Source organism: Dreissena polymorpha, chromosome 3, assembly GCF_020536995.1.
Source record: "Dreissena polymorpha isolate Duluth1 chromosome 3, UMN_Dpol_1.0, whole genome shotgun sequence".
Classification (NCBI taxonomy): domain Eukaryota; kingdom Metazoa; phylum Mollusca; class Bivalvia; order Myida; family Dreissenidae; genus Dreissena; species Dreissena polymorpha.
In genome coordinates this window covers 23,258,223-23,278,080 of record NC_068357.1, presented here as the reverse complement: position 1 = coordinate 23,278,080, position 19,858 = coordinate 23,258,223, and the positions used below count along the sequence as shown (strand labels likewise).

The window sequence follows — 19,858 nt, the reverse complement described above, 5'->3', positions numbered from 1 at the left end:
CTTTAAGTCCGGTCACGTTTTTTCATTAGCTCTTTAATGTCAGAATTCAGCCATGGTAGATGCTGCTTGCCAGAAACAATTTTAGTTGGTATGTATTTTTCAACAAGTGTGTTAAGACAGACTTTGAATTTGTTCCAAAGCTTCTGGACATTCATATCATTAATATTGTTTACATCTATAAAATTTATTAAACCAGTTTTGATTTCCGACCAGTTAGCCTTGTCAAACAGAAGTATTTTCCGTTTCTCTTTCCGATTTATTCTAGCAGAGGATAAAATATCAACAAAAGGGATGCAGTGATCACTTAAACCTGGAATGACCTTAACTGTTTCGACTAAAGAAGGATTAGACAAGAAAAACAGGTCAAGACATTTCTTAGTGGTATCAGATAGTCTTGTTGGTTCATCAACTATTTGGTTTAATGAATGCGTATCTGCAAAGTTTAAAATTTTGTTACATTCTTCTGGGTGTGAAGCATTTCAGTCTACAGTTTTATTTTTCCAATTGATTTCCCCAAGGTTAAAATCGCCCCCAATTAGGGTTGTACTATTTAATTTATCAGTCAGACTGATGGTACGATCCAGCTCGTCTATACATGTAAAATCCCTGGCAGGTCGGTATGCACTGCAGACCAGCAGGTCTTTTTTACCATTTTGCTTTATATTTACCCAAATAATTTCAGATGAAGATTTTAATTCCACAGGAGTATGACTTCTAAACTTATTTGAAACCAGTACAAAAACTCCGCCTCCTGTCCTGCCTTTTCGATCATTTCTGTAAACATCGTAATCAGATGGAAACATATGAATTTTTTATTTTAGGCTTGAGCCATGACTCATTACCCAGAACAACATCAGGTTTTACAGTAGCTAGCTTAGATTGGAAAGCTAAATTTTTCTTCTTAACAGATTGACAGGTTACAGTCACAATTTTTAAGTGTTGTACATACTGTGATTTGTGAGTTGGTAATTTGTTGTGTCTCATAGATTGAGAGTTTGTATTTATGCATGTTTGTTTACTGACTGGTGTGCTACAGTGTAAGGATGCTTGCTGTCCAGAGCCTGGGGATTGCATACATGTAAGGACGGATGAGTTGTCGGTACTGACATGTGATAATGAATGACCTGATTGCATAGACTTTGTGTGATCAAAGAGAGTAGAGTTAAAATGAAATACACCACAGTTTGTACATTGCCACGGTTCATTTGAGTTATCACAATGATACTGATATGTAAGTGAACTCATGCCCTGACATTCTGCATGAAACCATGTATTACAGTCTTCACAAAAGACTCCTCTATCTGGATGCCATTTAACTGCTAAATTGCAAGTGCCACATAAGTCTGAACTAACTGGACCTGGATTTGATTCTGTATTATTTCCTAATAGGATGAGTAATACACATAAGTAGAATAAAGTGAGACGGTTACTGCCAAAAAGTTGCCTCTTTTTTCTAGTGAGCAGACCTGAACACAGCCCGAAATACAACTTAAGATTTGGATTTGGGTTATGATGGTTAATTAACTGGAAAAATTGGTTCAATAAAGCAACTGCCTGCTTTGTCGGTATCTGTTTAGCAAAGTTTAACCAAAGACTGTGACTGTGAGATGGGTCTGTCACTTCATGAATATTTTTCATGTAACTAGATGCAGGGTCTTCACTTGTAATAAGAAGAGGGATGAGCAATAGCCCCAACACACACAGAGTATATGCAGACATAATTGTCTTCAGGTATCGTACAAGTACGAAAATTTAGAGGTCGAAGAAAAATTTTGAAGGTCGCGAAAATACGTGACAAAGGAACAAAGTGTGGGCCAAGATCTGTTATGGCAGTAAGAATGGAAAATACTGGCACACTCTGTGTAAGTTGCCTCAATACCTGATCTTACAAAGAGGTTTAGGGTTTCTCTGCTGAAAAGAATAGTTAGTAAGTGATTTTTTTGTTTCTTAAAAGAAAGGTGAACCCCCACGCAGGTTACACAACACTTATTCTTATTCTTCACCGCTTGCGAATGATAACTGAATATCGATACAGAAGAATTATCACTACTATTCATACCTATTTGGCATTTATACTATATTGGTATTGGTATTGTTAAACCATACAACGGCTAATAAGTTTAGAGTTTTTTCTTACTTTTTATTTTATGTATGTATTTTATACTGTGATCTTATTAAGCTCTCGTTGCAACGCATTGACTGTATCGTTCGGATATTTTGTGTATTGCTTATAAAACATACATATTTTCAGCTTAAATAAAATATATACATTTAAATCATCTGGGGCAAATATAATTAACAACCCATTGTACATCCAAATCATAGATTAGTTTGCATGTCATTAACCCATTAACAATATCAAAGACCTAGTATTTCATAGCATAAACGAGCATATCTATCACAACGTATTATTCGACAATCATTAACAGTATCTTTTTAAATGTTGTGCAGAATCTTTTAATGCCCCCGAGTCGAATGATCGGGGGTATATTGTTTTTTGTCTGTCTGTCTGTCTGTCTGTCTGTCTGTCTGTCTGTCTGTCTGTCTGTCTGTCTGTCTGTCTGTCTGTCTGTCCCAAAACTTTAACCTTGGTTAAAGTTTTGCGATAACTTTTGCAATATTGAAGATAGAAACTAGATATTTGGCATGCATGTGTATCTCATGAAGCTGCACATTTTGAGTGGTGAAAGGTCAAGGTCAAGGTCATCCTAAAATGTCAAAAGTAAAAAAATACAATCCAAGGGAAGTAGTAAGCTTTAAAAGGAAGATAATATCTAAACCAGCCAAATGATATATTGAAATATTATTTCAAAGCGGCGCAATAGGGGACATTGTGTTTCTGACAAACACATTTCTTTTTTCTATTGGACATCTTTCCAAATTTCCAAATCTCTCATTTAATGAATGCCTGCTCTCACATAGAACTATTTTTCAAGCGTACATATGTCTATTCTCTAAACACGATCTCCTGCTTCAAACCCCTAATTTTAGCTCCATATTACACGATCGTTGCAATTTAAGTATAAAATAATTTAAAGACTTTTTTAATAAATGAAATGAAACCATTTGAAGTTTCAAAAGGTTCGTTGCAAAATTTACATTATACTCAAATAGCTCGCCTCTAATACAAACCGCCGCTTGTTTGTGTAAACTTACATTGTTTGTATGAACAAAAGGTATGCACACTATTTGAGCCGTGCTCTTTGAAAAGTGGGTTTAATGCATGTGCGTACAGTGTCGTCCCAGATTTGTCTGTGCAGTTTACACATGTTAATCATGGACGACACTTTACGCCTTAACTGGATATTTGCTAAGAAGAGACTTTCTTTAAACGAAAAATATCATACAAGCGGAAGGAGTCGTCCCTGATGAGCCTGTGCGGACTGCACAGGCTAACTTGGAGCGACACTTTCCGCACATGCATTAAATTCTATTTTCACAGAGCATGGCGCATTTGAAAATGTGTATGGAATGTGTGGACTTTTTGTTCAATGCACGCCTGTGTTCACAAAGTGTATTTTGTTCCGATATATCACGTCGTATAAAAGTAATGACACTTTTCAAGGGTACTATTCAAATCAATTGTTTACAAAATAATTTACAAGCACACATATTTATACTAGCTACCGAGGCTTTAAGCACTCATTATGGTCATGTTATGATATTATACTGCAGTGCTCGATACTTCTTAAGCTATATGGTCCTACAATTTGCGATTTAATTAAAGTAAGTCAGTTGTCTCAGTTAATTAAAATCTCGTAAAAACGCTCGTTTTTACTGTATGTTTTAATCTTTTTATGTGAGATAGTCACTTAACAATGTTAAATATTTCAAATGATTCTTTGTAAAAAATGCGGAAAAATATACGCTCATAAATAATTAATAATAGAAACATATTTTGCAAAGAAAATCCATTTAAAAGTCCTATTTTTGTATTAAGACCTACGAGAAAATGACAAAAGAGTGGGTTAAGTTAAAACAACTTGACAACGTCACTTTGGTATCTAATTGGTTGTTTTCCTGTTTCCAGCACGGTAGATAGATTATGTAGTATATAACCTGACAATTATAACGGGCTGGTCTATGACAAACCACAAACGTCTCGTGTCAAGAGACTCCATGACGAAAACAAGCATCAGGAAAAGACGTATATTTAGTGAAACACATCTGAAGTAGTTTGTTTACATTTGTGTTGTAGGGATTGTTCAAATCCATTCGAATTTATTTTTGTGTGCGATATAAAATATATTTGGGTGAACGCGCACTTTTGTGATAAAAAGCACAAATGATTTATAGGTTTTCCGACGGTATTGGTAGATAAAACTTCAAACTAGTTCTTTTTCTCTAGCTAAAATAATAATGCTGTTATTTTATCACGCCTTGGTATATGAACTGAATGTCCCAATGCGGCTTGTTTAACTTTATTGAGTAGAGTATATTCAGTAGATCCAATTAAGTTAATGCAGTCGGCAGACAAAGTATACACTGATCAATCGCAGTTGAATAATCCAATCCTACTATATTAACGTGAATAAGAATGCTTTAAAGGGGCCTTTTCACAGATTTTGGCATGTTTTGAAAGTTTGTCATTACATTCTTTATATTGATAAATGTAAAAATTTAATCTTAAATTAAACGGTAAAAAATCAAGAATAAAATTTAAAAAAGAAAAAAGGTAACCCTCCGCAGGGCTCGAACTACTGATCCCTGGAGTCCTGGAGTAAAGAGTGTCCCATTTAGACCTCTCGGCCATCCTTCCTTATACAATGCCAGATGCATTTTATACTTTATATAACCAATCCTCGTAGTTTCACAGATTATAACGACAACAACAGAACTCTCCAATTGATTAATTCGTTTTGCGTTGCAACGCTTTATAATTTTCAGATTTTAAAACCGTCAAAAGATGCATATAATGGCTATTTTAGAGCATGGCACATGTTCAGTATTACTGTTTCCTCACAAATATCATAACTAAAACGAAAATTTGCGAATCCGAAATATTTTTTTTTCAATTTTGTCAATTTACCCAAACGTGAAAAGGCCCCTTTAAACCCGTACGTACAAAATTACGTCATGACTGTCGACAAGTTACTTATATGCAGTCCGTTAAAATATACATGTCATTGTTTTTATTGTTCACGACAGTATGGTGTATGCACCTAAGGTCCAGTAAAAAATATGAGACTTTGTTATACACCTAGGTCTTAAACTTGATGGGAAAGTAATGACTGTATAAAAGCGACCTTTCGATGCCACGTCAGTAGCCAAAAGCATAAACATGTCAAACGTATTGATACCTGTATGATATCTATAGGATGGGTTTCGGCCTCGTAAGTAAGTCCTTTTTAAGCACTTCGTCTCGCGGACGTATATGGGTACAGCATTTTGGTCCCCCGTATAGTATGATGTGGTGACTGATTAAATGTGTATATTTATTATGGTTCACTCTTGAGGTACATTTTATATTTAGAACTCGTACAACCTATTTCATCGACAGTCTTTATCCAAGCGTTTCTTAGAAATGGTCAGGCGTTATTCATCCGCAACATGTTCCACACTTGTATTACTATGTAGGAGAACAGGCTCGTATAAAAGTGAACATTTTGGTTTTTTCAAGTTTTAAGAGTTGTACCCTGTTGATGAATTTTGCAGTAATAAACAAATTGTCAAAAGGGCAATCGTCAAGATCCAACACAACATTAGATGCCTGAATTATATTCCCTTGAAGTCTTCTGTGTGTTACAGTTGGATACGTAATATAATTTCATATGATGCGCAGCACAGTTTTGGAATATAATTGTGTTTTGACGTGTGTACATTGCAATATGTTCTCGTTTATTAGGTTATCTTATCGACAGTTAACGCATGCAAATAAACACAAACGAAATATTGCAAGAATACGATACATTCCCAAACCTCAAGTTCAATATATATTTAAAAAAATAATTTATATTGTTAAATTGTTTCTATACCTGTTACACTTACAACATCTGCAACACTTCATAAAGTGATTAGTATATATTATTATAGATCTATGGAGAAAGTGTACCTTTAGGGGTTATTTGGCACACTTGGTGAGTAATTGGTAAGAATGATAATGTTTCATGAACTGTACGGATATTCTCTTTTTTTGTTATATAGTTGTGGTAATTTCTAAACTCAGTAATAGACTTTTTATTGCGAGTATATTTGATAAAGTGTACTCATTTTGGATTTGCTATGTGAAAAGGGGGTTTAATGCATGTGCGTAAAGGATCATCCCAGATTAGCCTGTGTAGTCCACTCAGGTTAATCAGAACGACACTTTCCGCTTTAATTGAAATTTTCGTTTCAAGAGAGGCTTTCTTGCAGAAAATCCATTTTATGCGTTGTGTCGTCTATGTGGACTGCTCAGACTAATCTGGGTCGACACTTTACGCACATGCATCACCCCCCCCCCCCCTTTCACAGAGAGCGGCTCATTTAGGTTTTAATGTACACATCACGCTAACAACTAGCACATCACATAATAATTGCTGGAATTCATCTTATATGGAGAAACAATATTATATAATGACCTCACACACTGAGGTTCAACAAATATGACACAAACATGGCATTAAAGTCAAGTTAGTTTAATAATAAAATCGAGTTTATAATAAGGTTACTTCACTTATTTTTTTCCATAAAAACAAGTATAGCGTGTGTTGTATTGTCTAAAAAATGGTTATTTATGCAAACGTATGTTTTAAACTCCGCAATATATTTCCTAGTTTTCACAGGAATTCATTGATGGATTCGTAATGTTGACTGCATCACGATTGAATATATGCATTCTCACGGTGAATATTTTTTACCAAAAGCAAAAACATAAATGCCGTTACCGGAACACGTAAATCGTTGCCTAATAATAAATGTTGCTAAAATAGCATACATTAACCTTCGGAAACTTTACCAGAAGAATAATTTTATTCTTATTCTCTACTGTTTTTAATAATACACAATCATAACATAAACTTGTTTGAACTTTGATCACCGCATTGGAATGGTACATTTAAAGCATTTGGGTTAACGTCCAAATTATAAAACACATTCTTGTGAGTGAGTTTTAATGCTCGATAACATTTTCAATTGTTTTTTTTTTAATTTACGGATATGTATCCGTTAAACGATCACAAAAGTGAAGATAACTACATTTGTATGATGTTTTTGCACCAGTTCTATGTAATTGTTTGAAAGAAAAATCTGGTTATGTGTTACTGGAAATCGCTAGAATGCCGCGTTCCTGAATTATAATGAGAACATTCAGGTTGTTGAGCCACGTTCTGAGGAAACTTGGCTTAATGCTTGTGCGTCAAGTATCGTCCCAGACTAGCCTGTGTAGTCCGTACAGGCTAATCAGGGACGACACTTTCCGCTTTTATGGTATTTTTAGTTTGAAGGAAGTCCCTCCTTACCGAAAATCAAGTTTAGGCGGAAAGTGTCATCCCTGATTAGCCTGTTCGGACTGCACATGCTAATCTTGGACGACACTTTACGCACATGCATTATGCCCAGTTTTCTCAGAACACGACTTTATTATACAAGAACAGTTAGCATCAGTAGTGCATTGATTGTGGCGTATTTGTTCTATATTAAAATAATCAAGGCGTATATAAAAATTGGAAATAAAGATGTAAAGACAATAAACATATAGTTAATTGTATTGTGATGAACGGCATAATGCAACTGTAATTTGCATTTTTACCCAAATGTATACCGATGTCAACTAGCACGCGATTAAACATCGCTACAATTACTAAGACAACGGGATAACATGTTCTTTAAAATGGTTCGTGGTAGGCATTTAGAAACTAAACTTTCAATTAAAATTAGAGCACAGTTGAACATGAAACAAATAAATATCTGAACAAAGACATGTTTATGCTATTTTCAGTTCCAATCCTAGAAATGGCGGGGGTGATTCTAGGCGTGGTTACCCTCGGCATATGTTCTTTCATAATCATCGTGGTGTGCATGAAGTACCCGATGATCAGGTCAAGGACGTTCTGGGACAGAAGTCTTAAGCGCCTCATTCGTCGCCTCTATTGTAAGTACCTCTCATGAAATTGACTTTCTCGGACTCCTCTATTTAAAATACCGCCCACAGAGCTCTGAGCTCCGCCTAACTCCTCTATAGTAAACACCGTAATGTGACCTTAATCATCCGACGCATCTATTGTAAGAACCGCTGCCTTACGTTTATTCGACGTCTTGTTACTGTAGGTTAACTTCATTGACCTTACGGTTTATTCGAAGCCTCTATCGTTATTAGCCTTGGTTAACATTGATGTTCATCGGACGCCTATATATTAGAATATTGACCTTGACATCCATATGACATTCATCGTACGCATCTACGTTTAGTACCATTTCTTGACATTGCACACATCCTCTTTTGTATTGACGCTTATATAAAAAAAAATCCTTCATTGACATTGAAGTTTATCGTCCGACTTAATTGAATGATAAACTTCAAGATAATTAACGTTAATCGGACGCCTCAATTTAAAATACACTTCATTGACCTTGACGATCATCTGACGCCTATATTCCATTTGTTTAAGTGCATCTGGCGCATTTGTTGTTAATTCTCCCTTTTTATCTTGTCGCTCATCTGATGCCTATAAAGCATGTGTAAGGACCATTTCTTGACCTGGACGTTCATCTTGTTCGTAAACTTCCAGTAAGGTCATGTTCATTTGACGCCTCTAGTGTAAGTTCCGTCTTCTATTATAAGTGCACTTACTTTACCTTGACACCATTAAGTGTAGTACCCATCTTTGGCAAGGGCGTTCATTTGACGCCACCGTAGTAAGCACAGGCTAATCAGGGATGACTCTTTCGGCTTTTATGATATTTTTCGTTTACAGGGAGTCTCTTCTACGCAAAAATCCAGTTTAGGCGGAAAGTTTCGTCCGTGATTAGCCTATGCGGACTGCACAGGCTAATCTGGGACGACACTTTCCGCTCATTCATTAAACCCCTTTTCACAGAACATGGCTCATTTGATTTGATAATAAGTGCGTTGGGGATAGTGCTCTAAAAATATGGCATCCAATCAGATATGTTCAGACAAATTTAAGACAAACTACACTTGTGACCTGAGATGGTTATGCTCCAATCCAAGCCCCGAAATAAAGCCCAGATCGGCAAATGTAAACTTAATTTTACTTTTATCACCAAAACCTTTACGTATATTCCTGCATACCCATTTTTACATATTGTCATGTTTTGATTATACATTTGAAACATGTTTTCAGTTAAAATTTATGCAGAAATTCTGAAGACCTTAAGGCAAATGTTTGTGATGATATAATGCATTTACATTTTGGCAATATAACAATTAGAAAATTCGAAAAAGGACGTATTCATTACAATCATACAGGCAAACATCAGTCTTGACTCAGATAAAATGTGCACAATATCGGTTGGTTAAAAGAGTCATCAATCATACACAAATCGGTTAAAACGCTTTACAAAGATTAAATGAAAAATACAAAGCGGTCAAATACGCTTGCAATTCCAAGAAGAAGCGCGCAAGATTTTACTCCTAAATCACTAGAGTTCGGTTACCTTTGTAATGTATTCCTGTTCTGTCTTGTTAGTTTTATACATTACAACTTTTGTAACTATTATTTTGTTGTTGTTACATAGGTCAATAAGATTGCTAAAAATACAAACATTTGTGAACTAATCTGTTAAAAAAGATTAATAAACACGATAAAAAGAGACTTCAAAGTTATTGTTATTTTAACACACGTAAAACAAAGGCTTTCAGTACGTTCATCTCTGTGCTTGGAGCCTTAAAATTGCAATATGTTGGGCATAAAATACCGTTTATAGAAGTATATACCTTAGATGCAAGTCGACTTGAACGCCAAAGTAGGAGAAGATGCCTACATGTACAAGAACTGCAAAGGCACATGTGGGCAGCACTCCAACGAGAGGGGCTTGAGGCTCTTTGCATTTTCCAGTTACAACATGCTGGCAAATACGTTTGACTCGAACACACCATCAAGAAGATCCACGTGGCACAGTCCCAGTGGAGAACACCATAGCCAAATACACTTCATCATGGTGAAAAAGCGCTTCCGCTCCGGTGTGAACGTAAACAAGACACGGAGCTTTCCAGGGGCCAACATTGGGAGCGATCACGAGCTCGTTCTAATGACTCCAAGCATCACATGTAGAAAGCCAACAAACTGGGCCCTACAAGAAACAAATTCGACCTCGAAAGATTGAAAGATCCAGAGGTAGCAGAAGCCTTCCAAGCAACGATTGGAGGAAAATTTGCAGGGCTTACCATTCTAGACGCAGTCGACACAGACATAGACACGCTGATTGACACATTCACCACAGCGGTGACTGAAACGGCCAGTGGGATCCTTGGAAAACACCGCTCAGTTAAAAAGCCCTGGGTCAGAGCCGATGTATTCAATCTTTGCGACAAGCGGAGAGACCTGAAGAAGAAAAAGAACGACACAGAAGGCACAAAGCATTACAAAGCAGTAAACCAAGAAATCAAGAAAAGCATGAAAAAGGCCAAGGATAACTGGATTGAAGAACAGTGCCAGGAAATTGATGATAGCCTGAAGAAGAACAACAGCAAAAAAGCCTAGCAACTGGTGAAAGATCTGACCAGCACAAAACAATGGCGAACCACCACAATACAAGACAAAGACGGAAAGTGTCTGACGTAGGAACACGACATCTTAAAGAGGTGGACAGAAAACTACTCAGAACTCTACAACTACAGAACCACGGGAGACCCAGAGGTACCAAATATCCCTCAAGCAACCAACAACGACGACCAGCCTATCCTTCGTGTAGAAGTGGAAGCAGCAATGAAATCGCTGAAGAAGGGGAAGTCAGCAGGAATGGACAATATCCCAGGAGAGCTGGTACAGGCAGGGGGGGGGGGAGATGATCAGTGCTTTGCTAATAATCTGCAACAAGATCTGGCAAACGGGGAAGTGGCCCACACCGTGGACGAAGTCCCTCATCATCACACTCTCAAAGAAAGGCAACTTACAGCTATGCCAGAACTACAGAACTATCAGCCTCATCAGCCACTCGCAAGTTATGCTGAATATCTTACTGAACAGATTGAAGCCACAGGAAGAGAAGATTATCAATGAAGAACAGGCAGGCTTCAGACAAGGGTGCAGTACAACGGAGCAGATCTTGAACCTCAGGATACCTACAACACCAGCAGGACCTCTACCACGTCTTCGTGGACTTTAAAAAGGCTTCCGACAGGGTATGGCATGCAGCACTGTGGGCTACCATGAGGGTATACAACATCAACGCCAACCTGATCAGAGTCATAGAACACCTGTATGACACTGTCACAAGTGCCCTATACTTCAACAGCAGCATTGAGCACTGGTTCAGAATCACAGTCGGAGTAAGACAATGCTGTTTGCTCTCTCCCACCCTCTTCAATATCTTCCTGGAAAGAAAAATGACATACGCCATAAAATACCATGAGGGGACAGTAAGCATTTGCGGCAGAACAATCACAAACCAACGTTTTGCTGACGACATAGATGACTTCAAATACCTGGAAGAAATTGTCACAGACACAGGATCCAAACCTGAAATACTCCCCAGAATTTCTCAGACCACAGCAGCACTCACAAAACTAAAAACAATCTGGAAGGACAGGAACATAGCCCTCAGCTCAAAGATCAAACTGATGCGCACCCTGGACATGTCAATATTTGTGTATGCCTGTGAGTCATGGACACAATCAGCTGAAGTCCGAAACAGAATTAGGCAAGCCATCGGGTTCCATGAAGAACTACTGACCAACGTGGAAATACGCAAACTAAAGTGGTATGGGCACGTCTCACGATCGCCAGGGCTTGCCAAGACTGTGTTACAAGGCACAGTAAAAGAAGGGAGGAGATGAGGCAGACAAAAGAAAAATGGGAGGACAACGTCTCAGAGTGGACAGGGATGAGGCTCAGCGAAGCTATGAGACAGTTCGAGAGGCGAGAAGAATAAAGAGAACTGGTTGCCTGATCACCTATGGTTCCACAACAGTCATCGAGACTACGGGACAAGTTAAGACCTTGGATGTTTCACTGTTATATATATATTTTTTATAATTAGCTTGTTTGTAGAAAAGTATTTTTGGAAGCCTAATTTGGACAGTAATAGAACATTATTGCGTACAATGTTGATGACGCATGCAGGTTGTTGAAAGTAATCAAATAACGTCCTATTCGAAGTGTGCACTTAAATTCAGTGAAATATCTGGCGTAATGCTCACCATGACAGGCATTACCGCCGAGCAGCATGTCTTAATAAACTGGATTTTGCATTCCATCAATTGTGTTAATTACGACATTAACAGTTCACGGAGTAGATAATAAAAGTGCGCCTAGTCTTGAATATGGGAAGACAGTGGGCATAAAAGAATGGTGTTAGCAATCCGAAGACTAATGTAACTGATTAACCTAATATAGAAACATACCGCCCTCAGGAAAAAATATACGGACGTTGTTTGAAAGGTTTATGCGTTCTGTTTTAAAACCAACAACAATCTGCATGTTTCTGAGGGACGCGGCAGCTTGTTATAGATGATATTCGTCAAAAAACAGAAAAAAACGTGTTGAAGTAGAGAGTCGTTATCCTATTTGGACATTATCGATCGTGCGCAAATACATATGAGCCGTGCTCTGTGAAAAGGTGGTTTAATGCATGTGCGTAAAGTGTCGTCCAAGATTAGCCTGTGCAGTTTGCACAAAATAATCAGGAGGGACGAAACTTTCCGCCTAAACTGGATTTTTGCTAAGAAGGGACCTTGTTGAAACGGACTGCACAGGCTAATCTGGGACGACACTTTACGCACATACATGCATTAAACACCATATTCACAGAGCACGGCTCATATAAATATAGCATAATGTGCATCTTGTGTAACCCTGGTAGGAATGAAGTGCATGGTATTGATTGCTTATCAAAGAGATTTCGTTTCTTTTCACACTAAAAAATGTGACATGTTATATTTGCTATCGAATAAAATACCAGGAAGACAACAACATGTCTATATGTTACTAAAAACAGATACTTCAAAAGTGATTAATTTCGTTTTTCTATAATAGTTCCCACTTTCACTGACAAGAGCTGGAATAAAAGTCAAGTGTAGCTCTTGCAGTGTTAACAATTGCAGTTGTGTGTTGACATAACTTTACAATAATACGAATGTAATAGAATATTTCCGCATTTCATTGGTTAAAAGACTGTTTGGGAAAAAACGCTTTATTTATGTACAAATAATTAAATATAGTAATGGAGTTTATGCAATAATTAGGCGTAATTTCCTGACAGTACATACACCGTTGACTTCCATTAACATGCTTTTCAATACATTTAAAAAAGACCGAAGAAGAAATTACTAATTATGTCAAATCGCAAAGTCAACACGAACTTTTCGCTGTCGTATGAATTAAAATTCAGTTTCGATTTAATTTACATGTTGATCAGCCCTGCTCACTTTTCATCTTCACTCTTCATAGAAGTATTTTTTCTTTGGAAATTTAAAGATCAAAAAGTTGTATAACAAATAATGTGAATTATGCCATGGGAAAAATATTGAAGCGATTTTTTGGACATATTAATGTATCAATACTACATGGGTTTAAAAATAAACCTACAATCGGATGCATACAAAACTCTGATATCGCTACCGCAAAATTATACCCGCCGATTTGCACTGATCGTCAATAACAAGTATATATATATACCTCAGGATACAATGTCGGTTATATCATCTGCCCGTTCCGTACCTGCATTATCGTGTCTGCATTTAATAGTTTTGACGTAAATTATCTCGTGGCTTAAAGAACTACCGGAAATTATGCTACCATAAATCAATTACGGGCGACACTGCTTATGATCATGTTAAATGTTTAGCGGTAGAATTCATAGGCGGCTTTCGCTATTAACGGAAACTCCAGTACGTCAGTCCCTTGATATTGCTTAATTGCATATTGCTTCATGACACCTGGGTGTTATCATCTTACAAGTGTATGTTGTTACATGAACAAATGCTTATTGTAATGCATTTTCGTAGAGTGTTGTCCCAGATTAGCCCGCGTAGTCCGCACAGGCTAGTCAGGCACAACACTTTCCGCTTTTATGATAGTTTTCGCTTCCAGAAAGTCTCTTTTTAGCAAAACGCAAGTTTAGGTGGAATGTGTCGTCTCTAATAAGCCTATGCGGACTGCACAGGCTTATCTGGGATGACACTGTACGCACATGCATTAAGCCCCTTTTCGCAGAGCGCGGCTCATCTTTAATCAATATTAAAACTGAAGCGAGAAAGTGTTATATGTTGTGTAATTAGGCATAACGCAATTTTGGTGTCAAACACGGACTCATATAAAATTACGCTTGTCATTAGAAAACAAACTAATTGCATAGGAGCCTTTTGAAAGCTATCAGTTACATGATATATCCACAAGCTTTGATGTATAATTATTGCGAAAGTTATGGGAAAGTTATGGCTGATAGGAACATTATAAATGAAACTGTGTAGTACATTAAGATGTTCTTTTCTGTTTTCAGCACAACGAACAAATCAGCTTAGATGTGCTTGACACTAAATGATTACAGGATATTATTATGGATTGTGAATTTAAAGGGGCCTTTTCACAGATTTTGGCATTTTTTAACTTATTCATTAAATGCTTTATATTGATAAATGTAAACATTGGATCGTAAAAGCTCCAGTAAAAAATCAAGAAAAAAATAAAAAAAGGAAAAGAACATTGCCCGGAGCAGGTTTCGAACCAGTGACCCTTGGAATCCTGCCAGAGTCCTGAAGTAAAAACGCTTTAGCCTACTGAGCTATTCCGCCGAGTACACATTCTTGACGTATTTTATACCTTATATAAGCAATCTTCGTAGTTTCACAAAATTTAACGACAAAAACAGAACTCTCCAAATTATTCAATCGTTTCGCGTTGCAACGCTTTATAATTTTTAGGTTTTAAAATCGTCAAAAGATGCATATAATGGCTATATTAGAGCATGGTTAATGTTCAGTATTACTGTTTCCTCACAAATATCATAACTAAAACGAAAACTTACGAATCTGAAACAACTTTTTTCAATTTTGTCAATTTACCAAAGCGTGAAAAGATCCCTTTAAACAACAGACTTTTAAATTATGTATTAATCGTGCAAGATATATGCACATTCAATGTTTGGACAAATGCAATTGAATGCTTATTGACATATGGCCCTTTTTGAAAAATGTATCGCGTAAAACATCACCGTTTTCAGTAAAGAAATATTGAAAAACGTATCGCTTAACACATCACCATTTTCTGTACAGATATATTGACATCAAAGCGATATAACCAGAGAAAAACCTGACATCGTCCGAAATTCCGTTATTTAAGACAAGTGGGCTTTCCTCCAAACAAAAAAAAAGACAATCATTTTAGACAACACAACATATAGAAAACAAATGTGTGAATATAGGGTTCTCCGCCTTTTCGCGGTTAATGCAAAAATGGAACGTTGAATGAAATCGATTAATGGAATTAGCCGATTATTCTGAATACAAATATGACCAAGTAGTAGCGACGAGAATGTTAAATATTTATATGATTATAACATAAGAAACAAAACATAGTAATGCTTTCATATGCAAGCACCAAGAAATAAATATTATCCCCAACGCTTCCTCAATATCACTTTCAAGCACATAAGCAATAAAATTATCACTTTTTTTGCACAAACCAGCGTTTGTTTTGTGGCATACACGCATGGCTATTATAAAATGCCTGCATATACATGTATACACATCTGATGAAAACCATAGTCGACTACTAGCTTTCTGTGCACATATGCTAATTTAAACTACACGAGTGACCTTGCTTTGTATGGTTTTAATTGACTGGGTAGACGCAATGACACGTTTTAGTTTGAATGGTGTTTAACAGTTTTTCAGTAATCAGTGCCTTGTGCAATTTGAATTTTCCAAATATAAGCTTTCTTTTTCCTTTTAATATTTTTTTTTAAGTATTACTTATGTTTTAAAGTTGTATAACCTTTTCTTAAACCCAAGTTTAACAATGATATGACCATGTTTGTCCCAATGTAAGAACTATACCATTAACTAAAAAAAAAAGCTAATGATGCATACTGTTCATAATAAACATGCATATTCCAAAATATATAAAATAAGTTGTGGAACATGTTTTATTGTCATGAAATAGTTTAGACAGCTCTGAACACTGAATATGACAGGTTTGTAATGATTGCATCATACAATAGACTGTACTACATAGAGGATATTTGTTCATGTGCGCCACTCGTGAAAATATATTTTCTATGATCACTCGTGAAATAACAAACGATTTGATTTTACACTGACATAAACACATTTTCAGTTTCTTTTATGCCCCTTTTTCAAGACAATAATGAACAGCAGTTTCCCTTTTGCTGAAAAATTACCCTTTCTCCTGTGGCGTGCCTCAATACATTTCAATACACAAAATGACGTCATTATACCAGCGAAATTCTCCGGTTAAACTGTTTTACAATGTTACTTAGCGGTTACAAAAGCATAAAAGAAAAAGAAAATTTGTTGGATTCGATGGAATATCGTTTTAAATTCACTCGTGATCATAACACAATATAAATCTTAAAGTAAATCTTGATATGATAATCTAAAAATAGAAAAAGTAGTTCCGAAAATTTGCTATTTTCACCGGTGAAAATAACAATTTGTTTATTTTCACTGCTGTTATTTCACTGCACAAATATCATATTTAATCATTAGCAATTTAGGTATAAAAGAAAGTGTGTTCTTGTAACTACATAATGTAGTCAATTTAATCGGACGTGTAAATTCAACATTTGAAAATTGTCTGAGTCTGAGAAGAAGAGACTTTAAACATTGCATAAACACTTTTACATTATAATTTAAACGATTTTAAATCTGCTAATCTTGTTTATGCAAACGAATAACTTTGTATAATTATCGTTTTATTGGCATATTCAGACGGGACAAATAGGATCGTAATTTACCAATATTTTACTAGTGTCGTTGCATTTGTTTTTGTGTTTGATGGTCGTAAGATATATTTGAATTATCATCATATATTTATAAATTAATCTAATTTTTATTATCTATTTTTCAGCTGGCGTAAGAAAAACAGAAAAAGCCGAAGATAAGAAAAGTTTAGTAATGGGTCCAATGCAAAACAAGAAGCAGGAGCAAACTAAATTCGTTGTTCCTCAGATATTCGTTGACTACGGAAGTCGTAGACAGTCCTACGCCTCTGACTACCTGCGGCGATGCAGTGCAGAAAGCATGAGTTCCAGGAGAACGTCGATAGCATCTAATGAAACAGACCGCAGGGGTTCCGGAAGTAGCCTGAGCAGCCGTCGGACATCTCTCGCATCCAATGACCGCCGTGGATCCGGAAGCAGTTTGAGTAGCAGACGAACGTCACTGCTTTCAGACTGCACGTCAAGACGCAGTTCTGGAAGCAGCAAAAGCAGTCGCAAAGGTTCCAACGCTAGTTCTGGCAGATATGACGATACAGATGAATTATTAGCTGGTAAGTTACTTTGTCGTTCAAAACAATCTCGTGGGTAGAAAACAGTGATTCATATAATGCGCTTTAATAAATATGTATAAATGATCTTTTCGTAACTACTTAAGTCATCAAAAGGGCCATGTATCCATCAAGATACTTGAATGATCGTTTTTATTTTAATATATACATAGTACGCTTTGTGTGCGGATGTATGCTTCAAGTTCTCTCCTTTTACCATTGATGCATAAAATTAAAGTAATTCAATCTGAGAATATTGGTAAATATTTATTTAATTAAAATAATCATTATTGGACGATTAATACCTTCTTGCATTTACATTAATTGCAATTTTTATAATTAGATACTACAGTATAGAATTTATTTTTCCTTCATGATTTGAGCGTTTTGAAAATGTAAATATGTTCATATCATGTGGAATTCGAAACGGAAGTCATTGTTTCTGTTTAAGGCAAACACAGATGAAAAACACAAATAAACCCAATTCTTATTGATGCTATTTTCACCATTGGTAACACGAATACAGGTCAAGTCTAACGCATTGAAATTATCAAATCGACATTGGTTTAAATTAACTATCAGCATTTATGTAGCATAAAAAACATCATTTGAGGAATAGGATAGTATTCTGTTTAATGCATGATCTCACCCAAACGTTTTCTGGATACCATTTACAAACAAAGAGTTGAATTAAAAAGGATCGTTTTTCTGTTCAAGTTTATATATCAAGTTTGAAATTGAAAGAAACATATAAGCTCAATTCTGGAGAATATGTTCTACCGTTATTAGTTTAATCTGGACACATACTCTTGGGATTTTCTAGAAAATGATTAATTTTGAATACTCCTTTAATTCAGACGAAGACCTTGAGTGAAGAAATGTCTTGCATAAAACATTCATTAGATAGAAAGATTGTACATCTATCCGTGGAAGATTTTACATCTGAAAAAATACTATACTTTGCCAGGAGTTATAAAAACGAAAAGTTGCGCTTAAATGACGTGTACTCTATACACTTGGCATATTAGCAGTCTGTGAATATGATTAAGAAGAATACCAATCATTGATCGTTACGAAGAGTAGGGATTTTTTTAATTAACCATCTCAAAATGATGGTATTGTCTATCGTTAAAAATCTCTCTCATTTCTACAAGACCGTGTCAATCGAGAAAGTTCTGCACAAATAACGCATACTTTAATTAAGGTTGACATGTAAAAAATGGCTGAATTTTTTGGTTGCAATACTAATCCTGTTTGACGAAATATACATTTTGTACTAAAATGCTTGGTAGAATGAATACCATTCCAATTTAAAAATGTCCGAGAAATCAAGGTACCGGATGACCATACGCAATGATGGAACGCTAAATCAAATAAGACCACACGGCGAATACTTCTAACAGCAACAACAACAACAACAGTATGTAGTTAAGAAACCATATTGGAAATAATTATAACATTCCCACAAACAACTACCGTATAATGGACTCAGTAAGAACGTTAAAGTTTTGTTAACTTATACCGTGTGTATTAGCAAAATCAAGGGCAAGTATATTTATTGTACATATAGACCATCTTACCAGGATCGTTTTTTGTGTATTATGAAAAAAACAAAACAAATGCATATATACATTCCAAATAATCGTTTGAATTTCAGACCTTTCCGACTCTGAGAATTTAGAAATGGACGCAATGTACACGTTGGAGGAAGAGCTTCCGCCGGAAACAAGGAGGTCCAGTCTTGAGGAGGGAGACGGTAAAGAGCAGGAGAAGACCAGACGTAAGCCGCGCCCATACCGACGCAGCCATTCGCTCGCCGAAATTCGACGCCCAAGTGCAATATTTATTCCGGAAGGTATACAATACTATAACTTAATATATGCTCTTGTAATATCTGTAATTGTTATGTTTTGTTAATTTTGGTATATACTGTTCCAAGTGGAAACGCGGTAGTCTGTTTAATCACTCACATTTATTGTGTGCGTGTTAAGTGTTTACATCTAACGACGATTAATTAATTCGTAAATGTGTAGAGACAACTAGCTGTATTAGCGAATTTACTGAACGTATGAAGTAAAAATATTGAAGATAAAAACACGTTTAAAGAAGGACTCATCGATACACACATTCGATGGATTTATCCTTTGCTTACTCGATGGTATTAAAGCGACCAAACAAATGGCAATATGAAGAGAGCTAAAATCTTTCATTGTTGACTGACCGTTTAGAATTAATTAATGAACAGTTTC

The 19,858-nt window shown here is 36.1% G+C and overlaps 1 protein-coding gene across 1 annotated transcript in view; it reads left to right on the top strand.

Moving 5' to 3' along the window:
- The first annotated feature begins 7,905 nt into the window (after window positions 1-7,905).
- LOC127873597 (synaptotagmin-11-like) overlaps window positions 7,906-19,858 on the top strand; it is a 30,754-nt gene continuing 18,801 nt past the window's right edge. Inside the window, exons 1-3 of the mRNA XM_052417468.1 lie at window positions 7,906-8,071; window positions 17,190-17,612; window positions 19,267-19,464. Of these exons, the coding sequence (XP_052273428.1) occupies window positions 7,906-8,071; window positions 17,190-17,612; window positions 19,267-19,464 (787 nt within the window). The remainder of the gene's footprint in view (window positions 8,072-17,189; window positions 17,613-19,266; window positions 19,465-19,858) is intronic.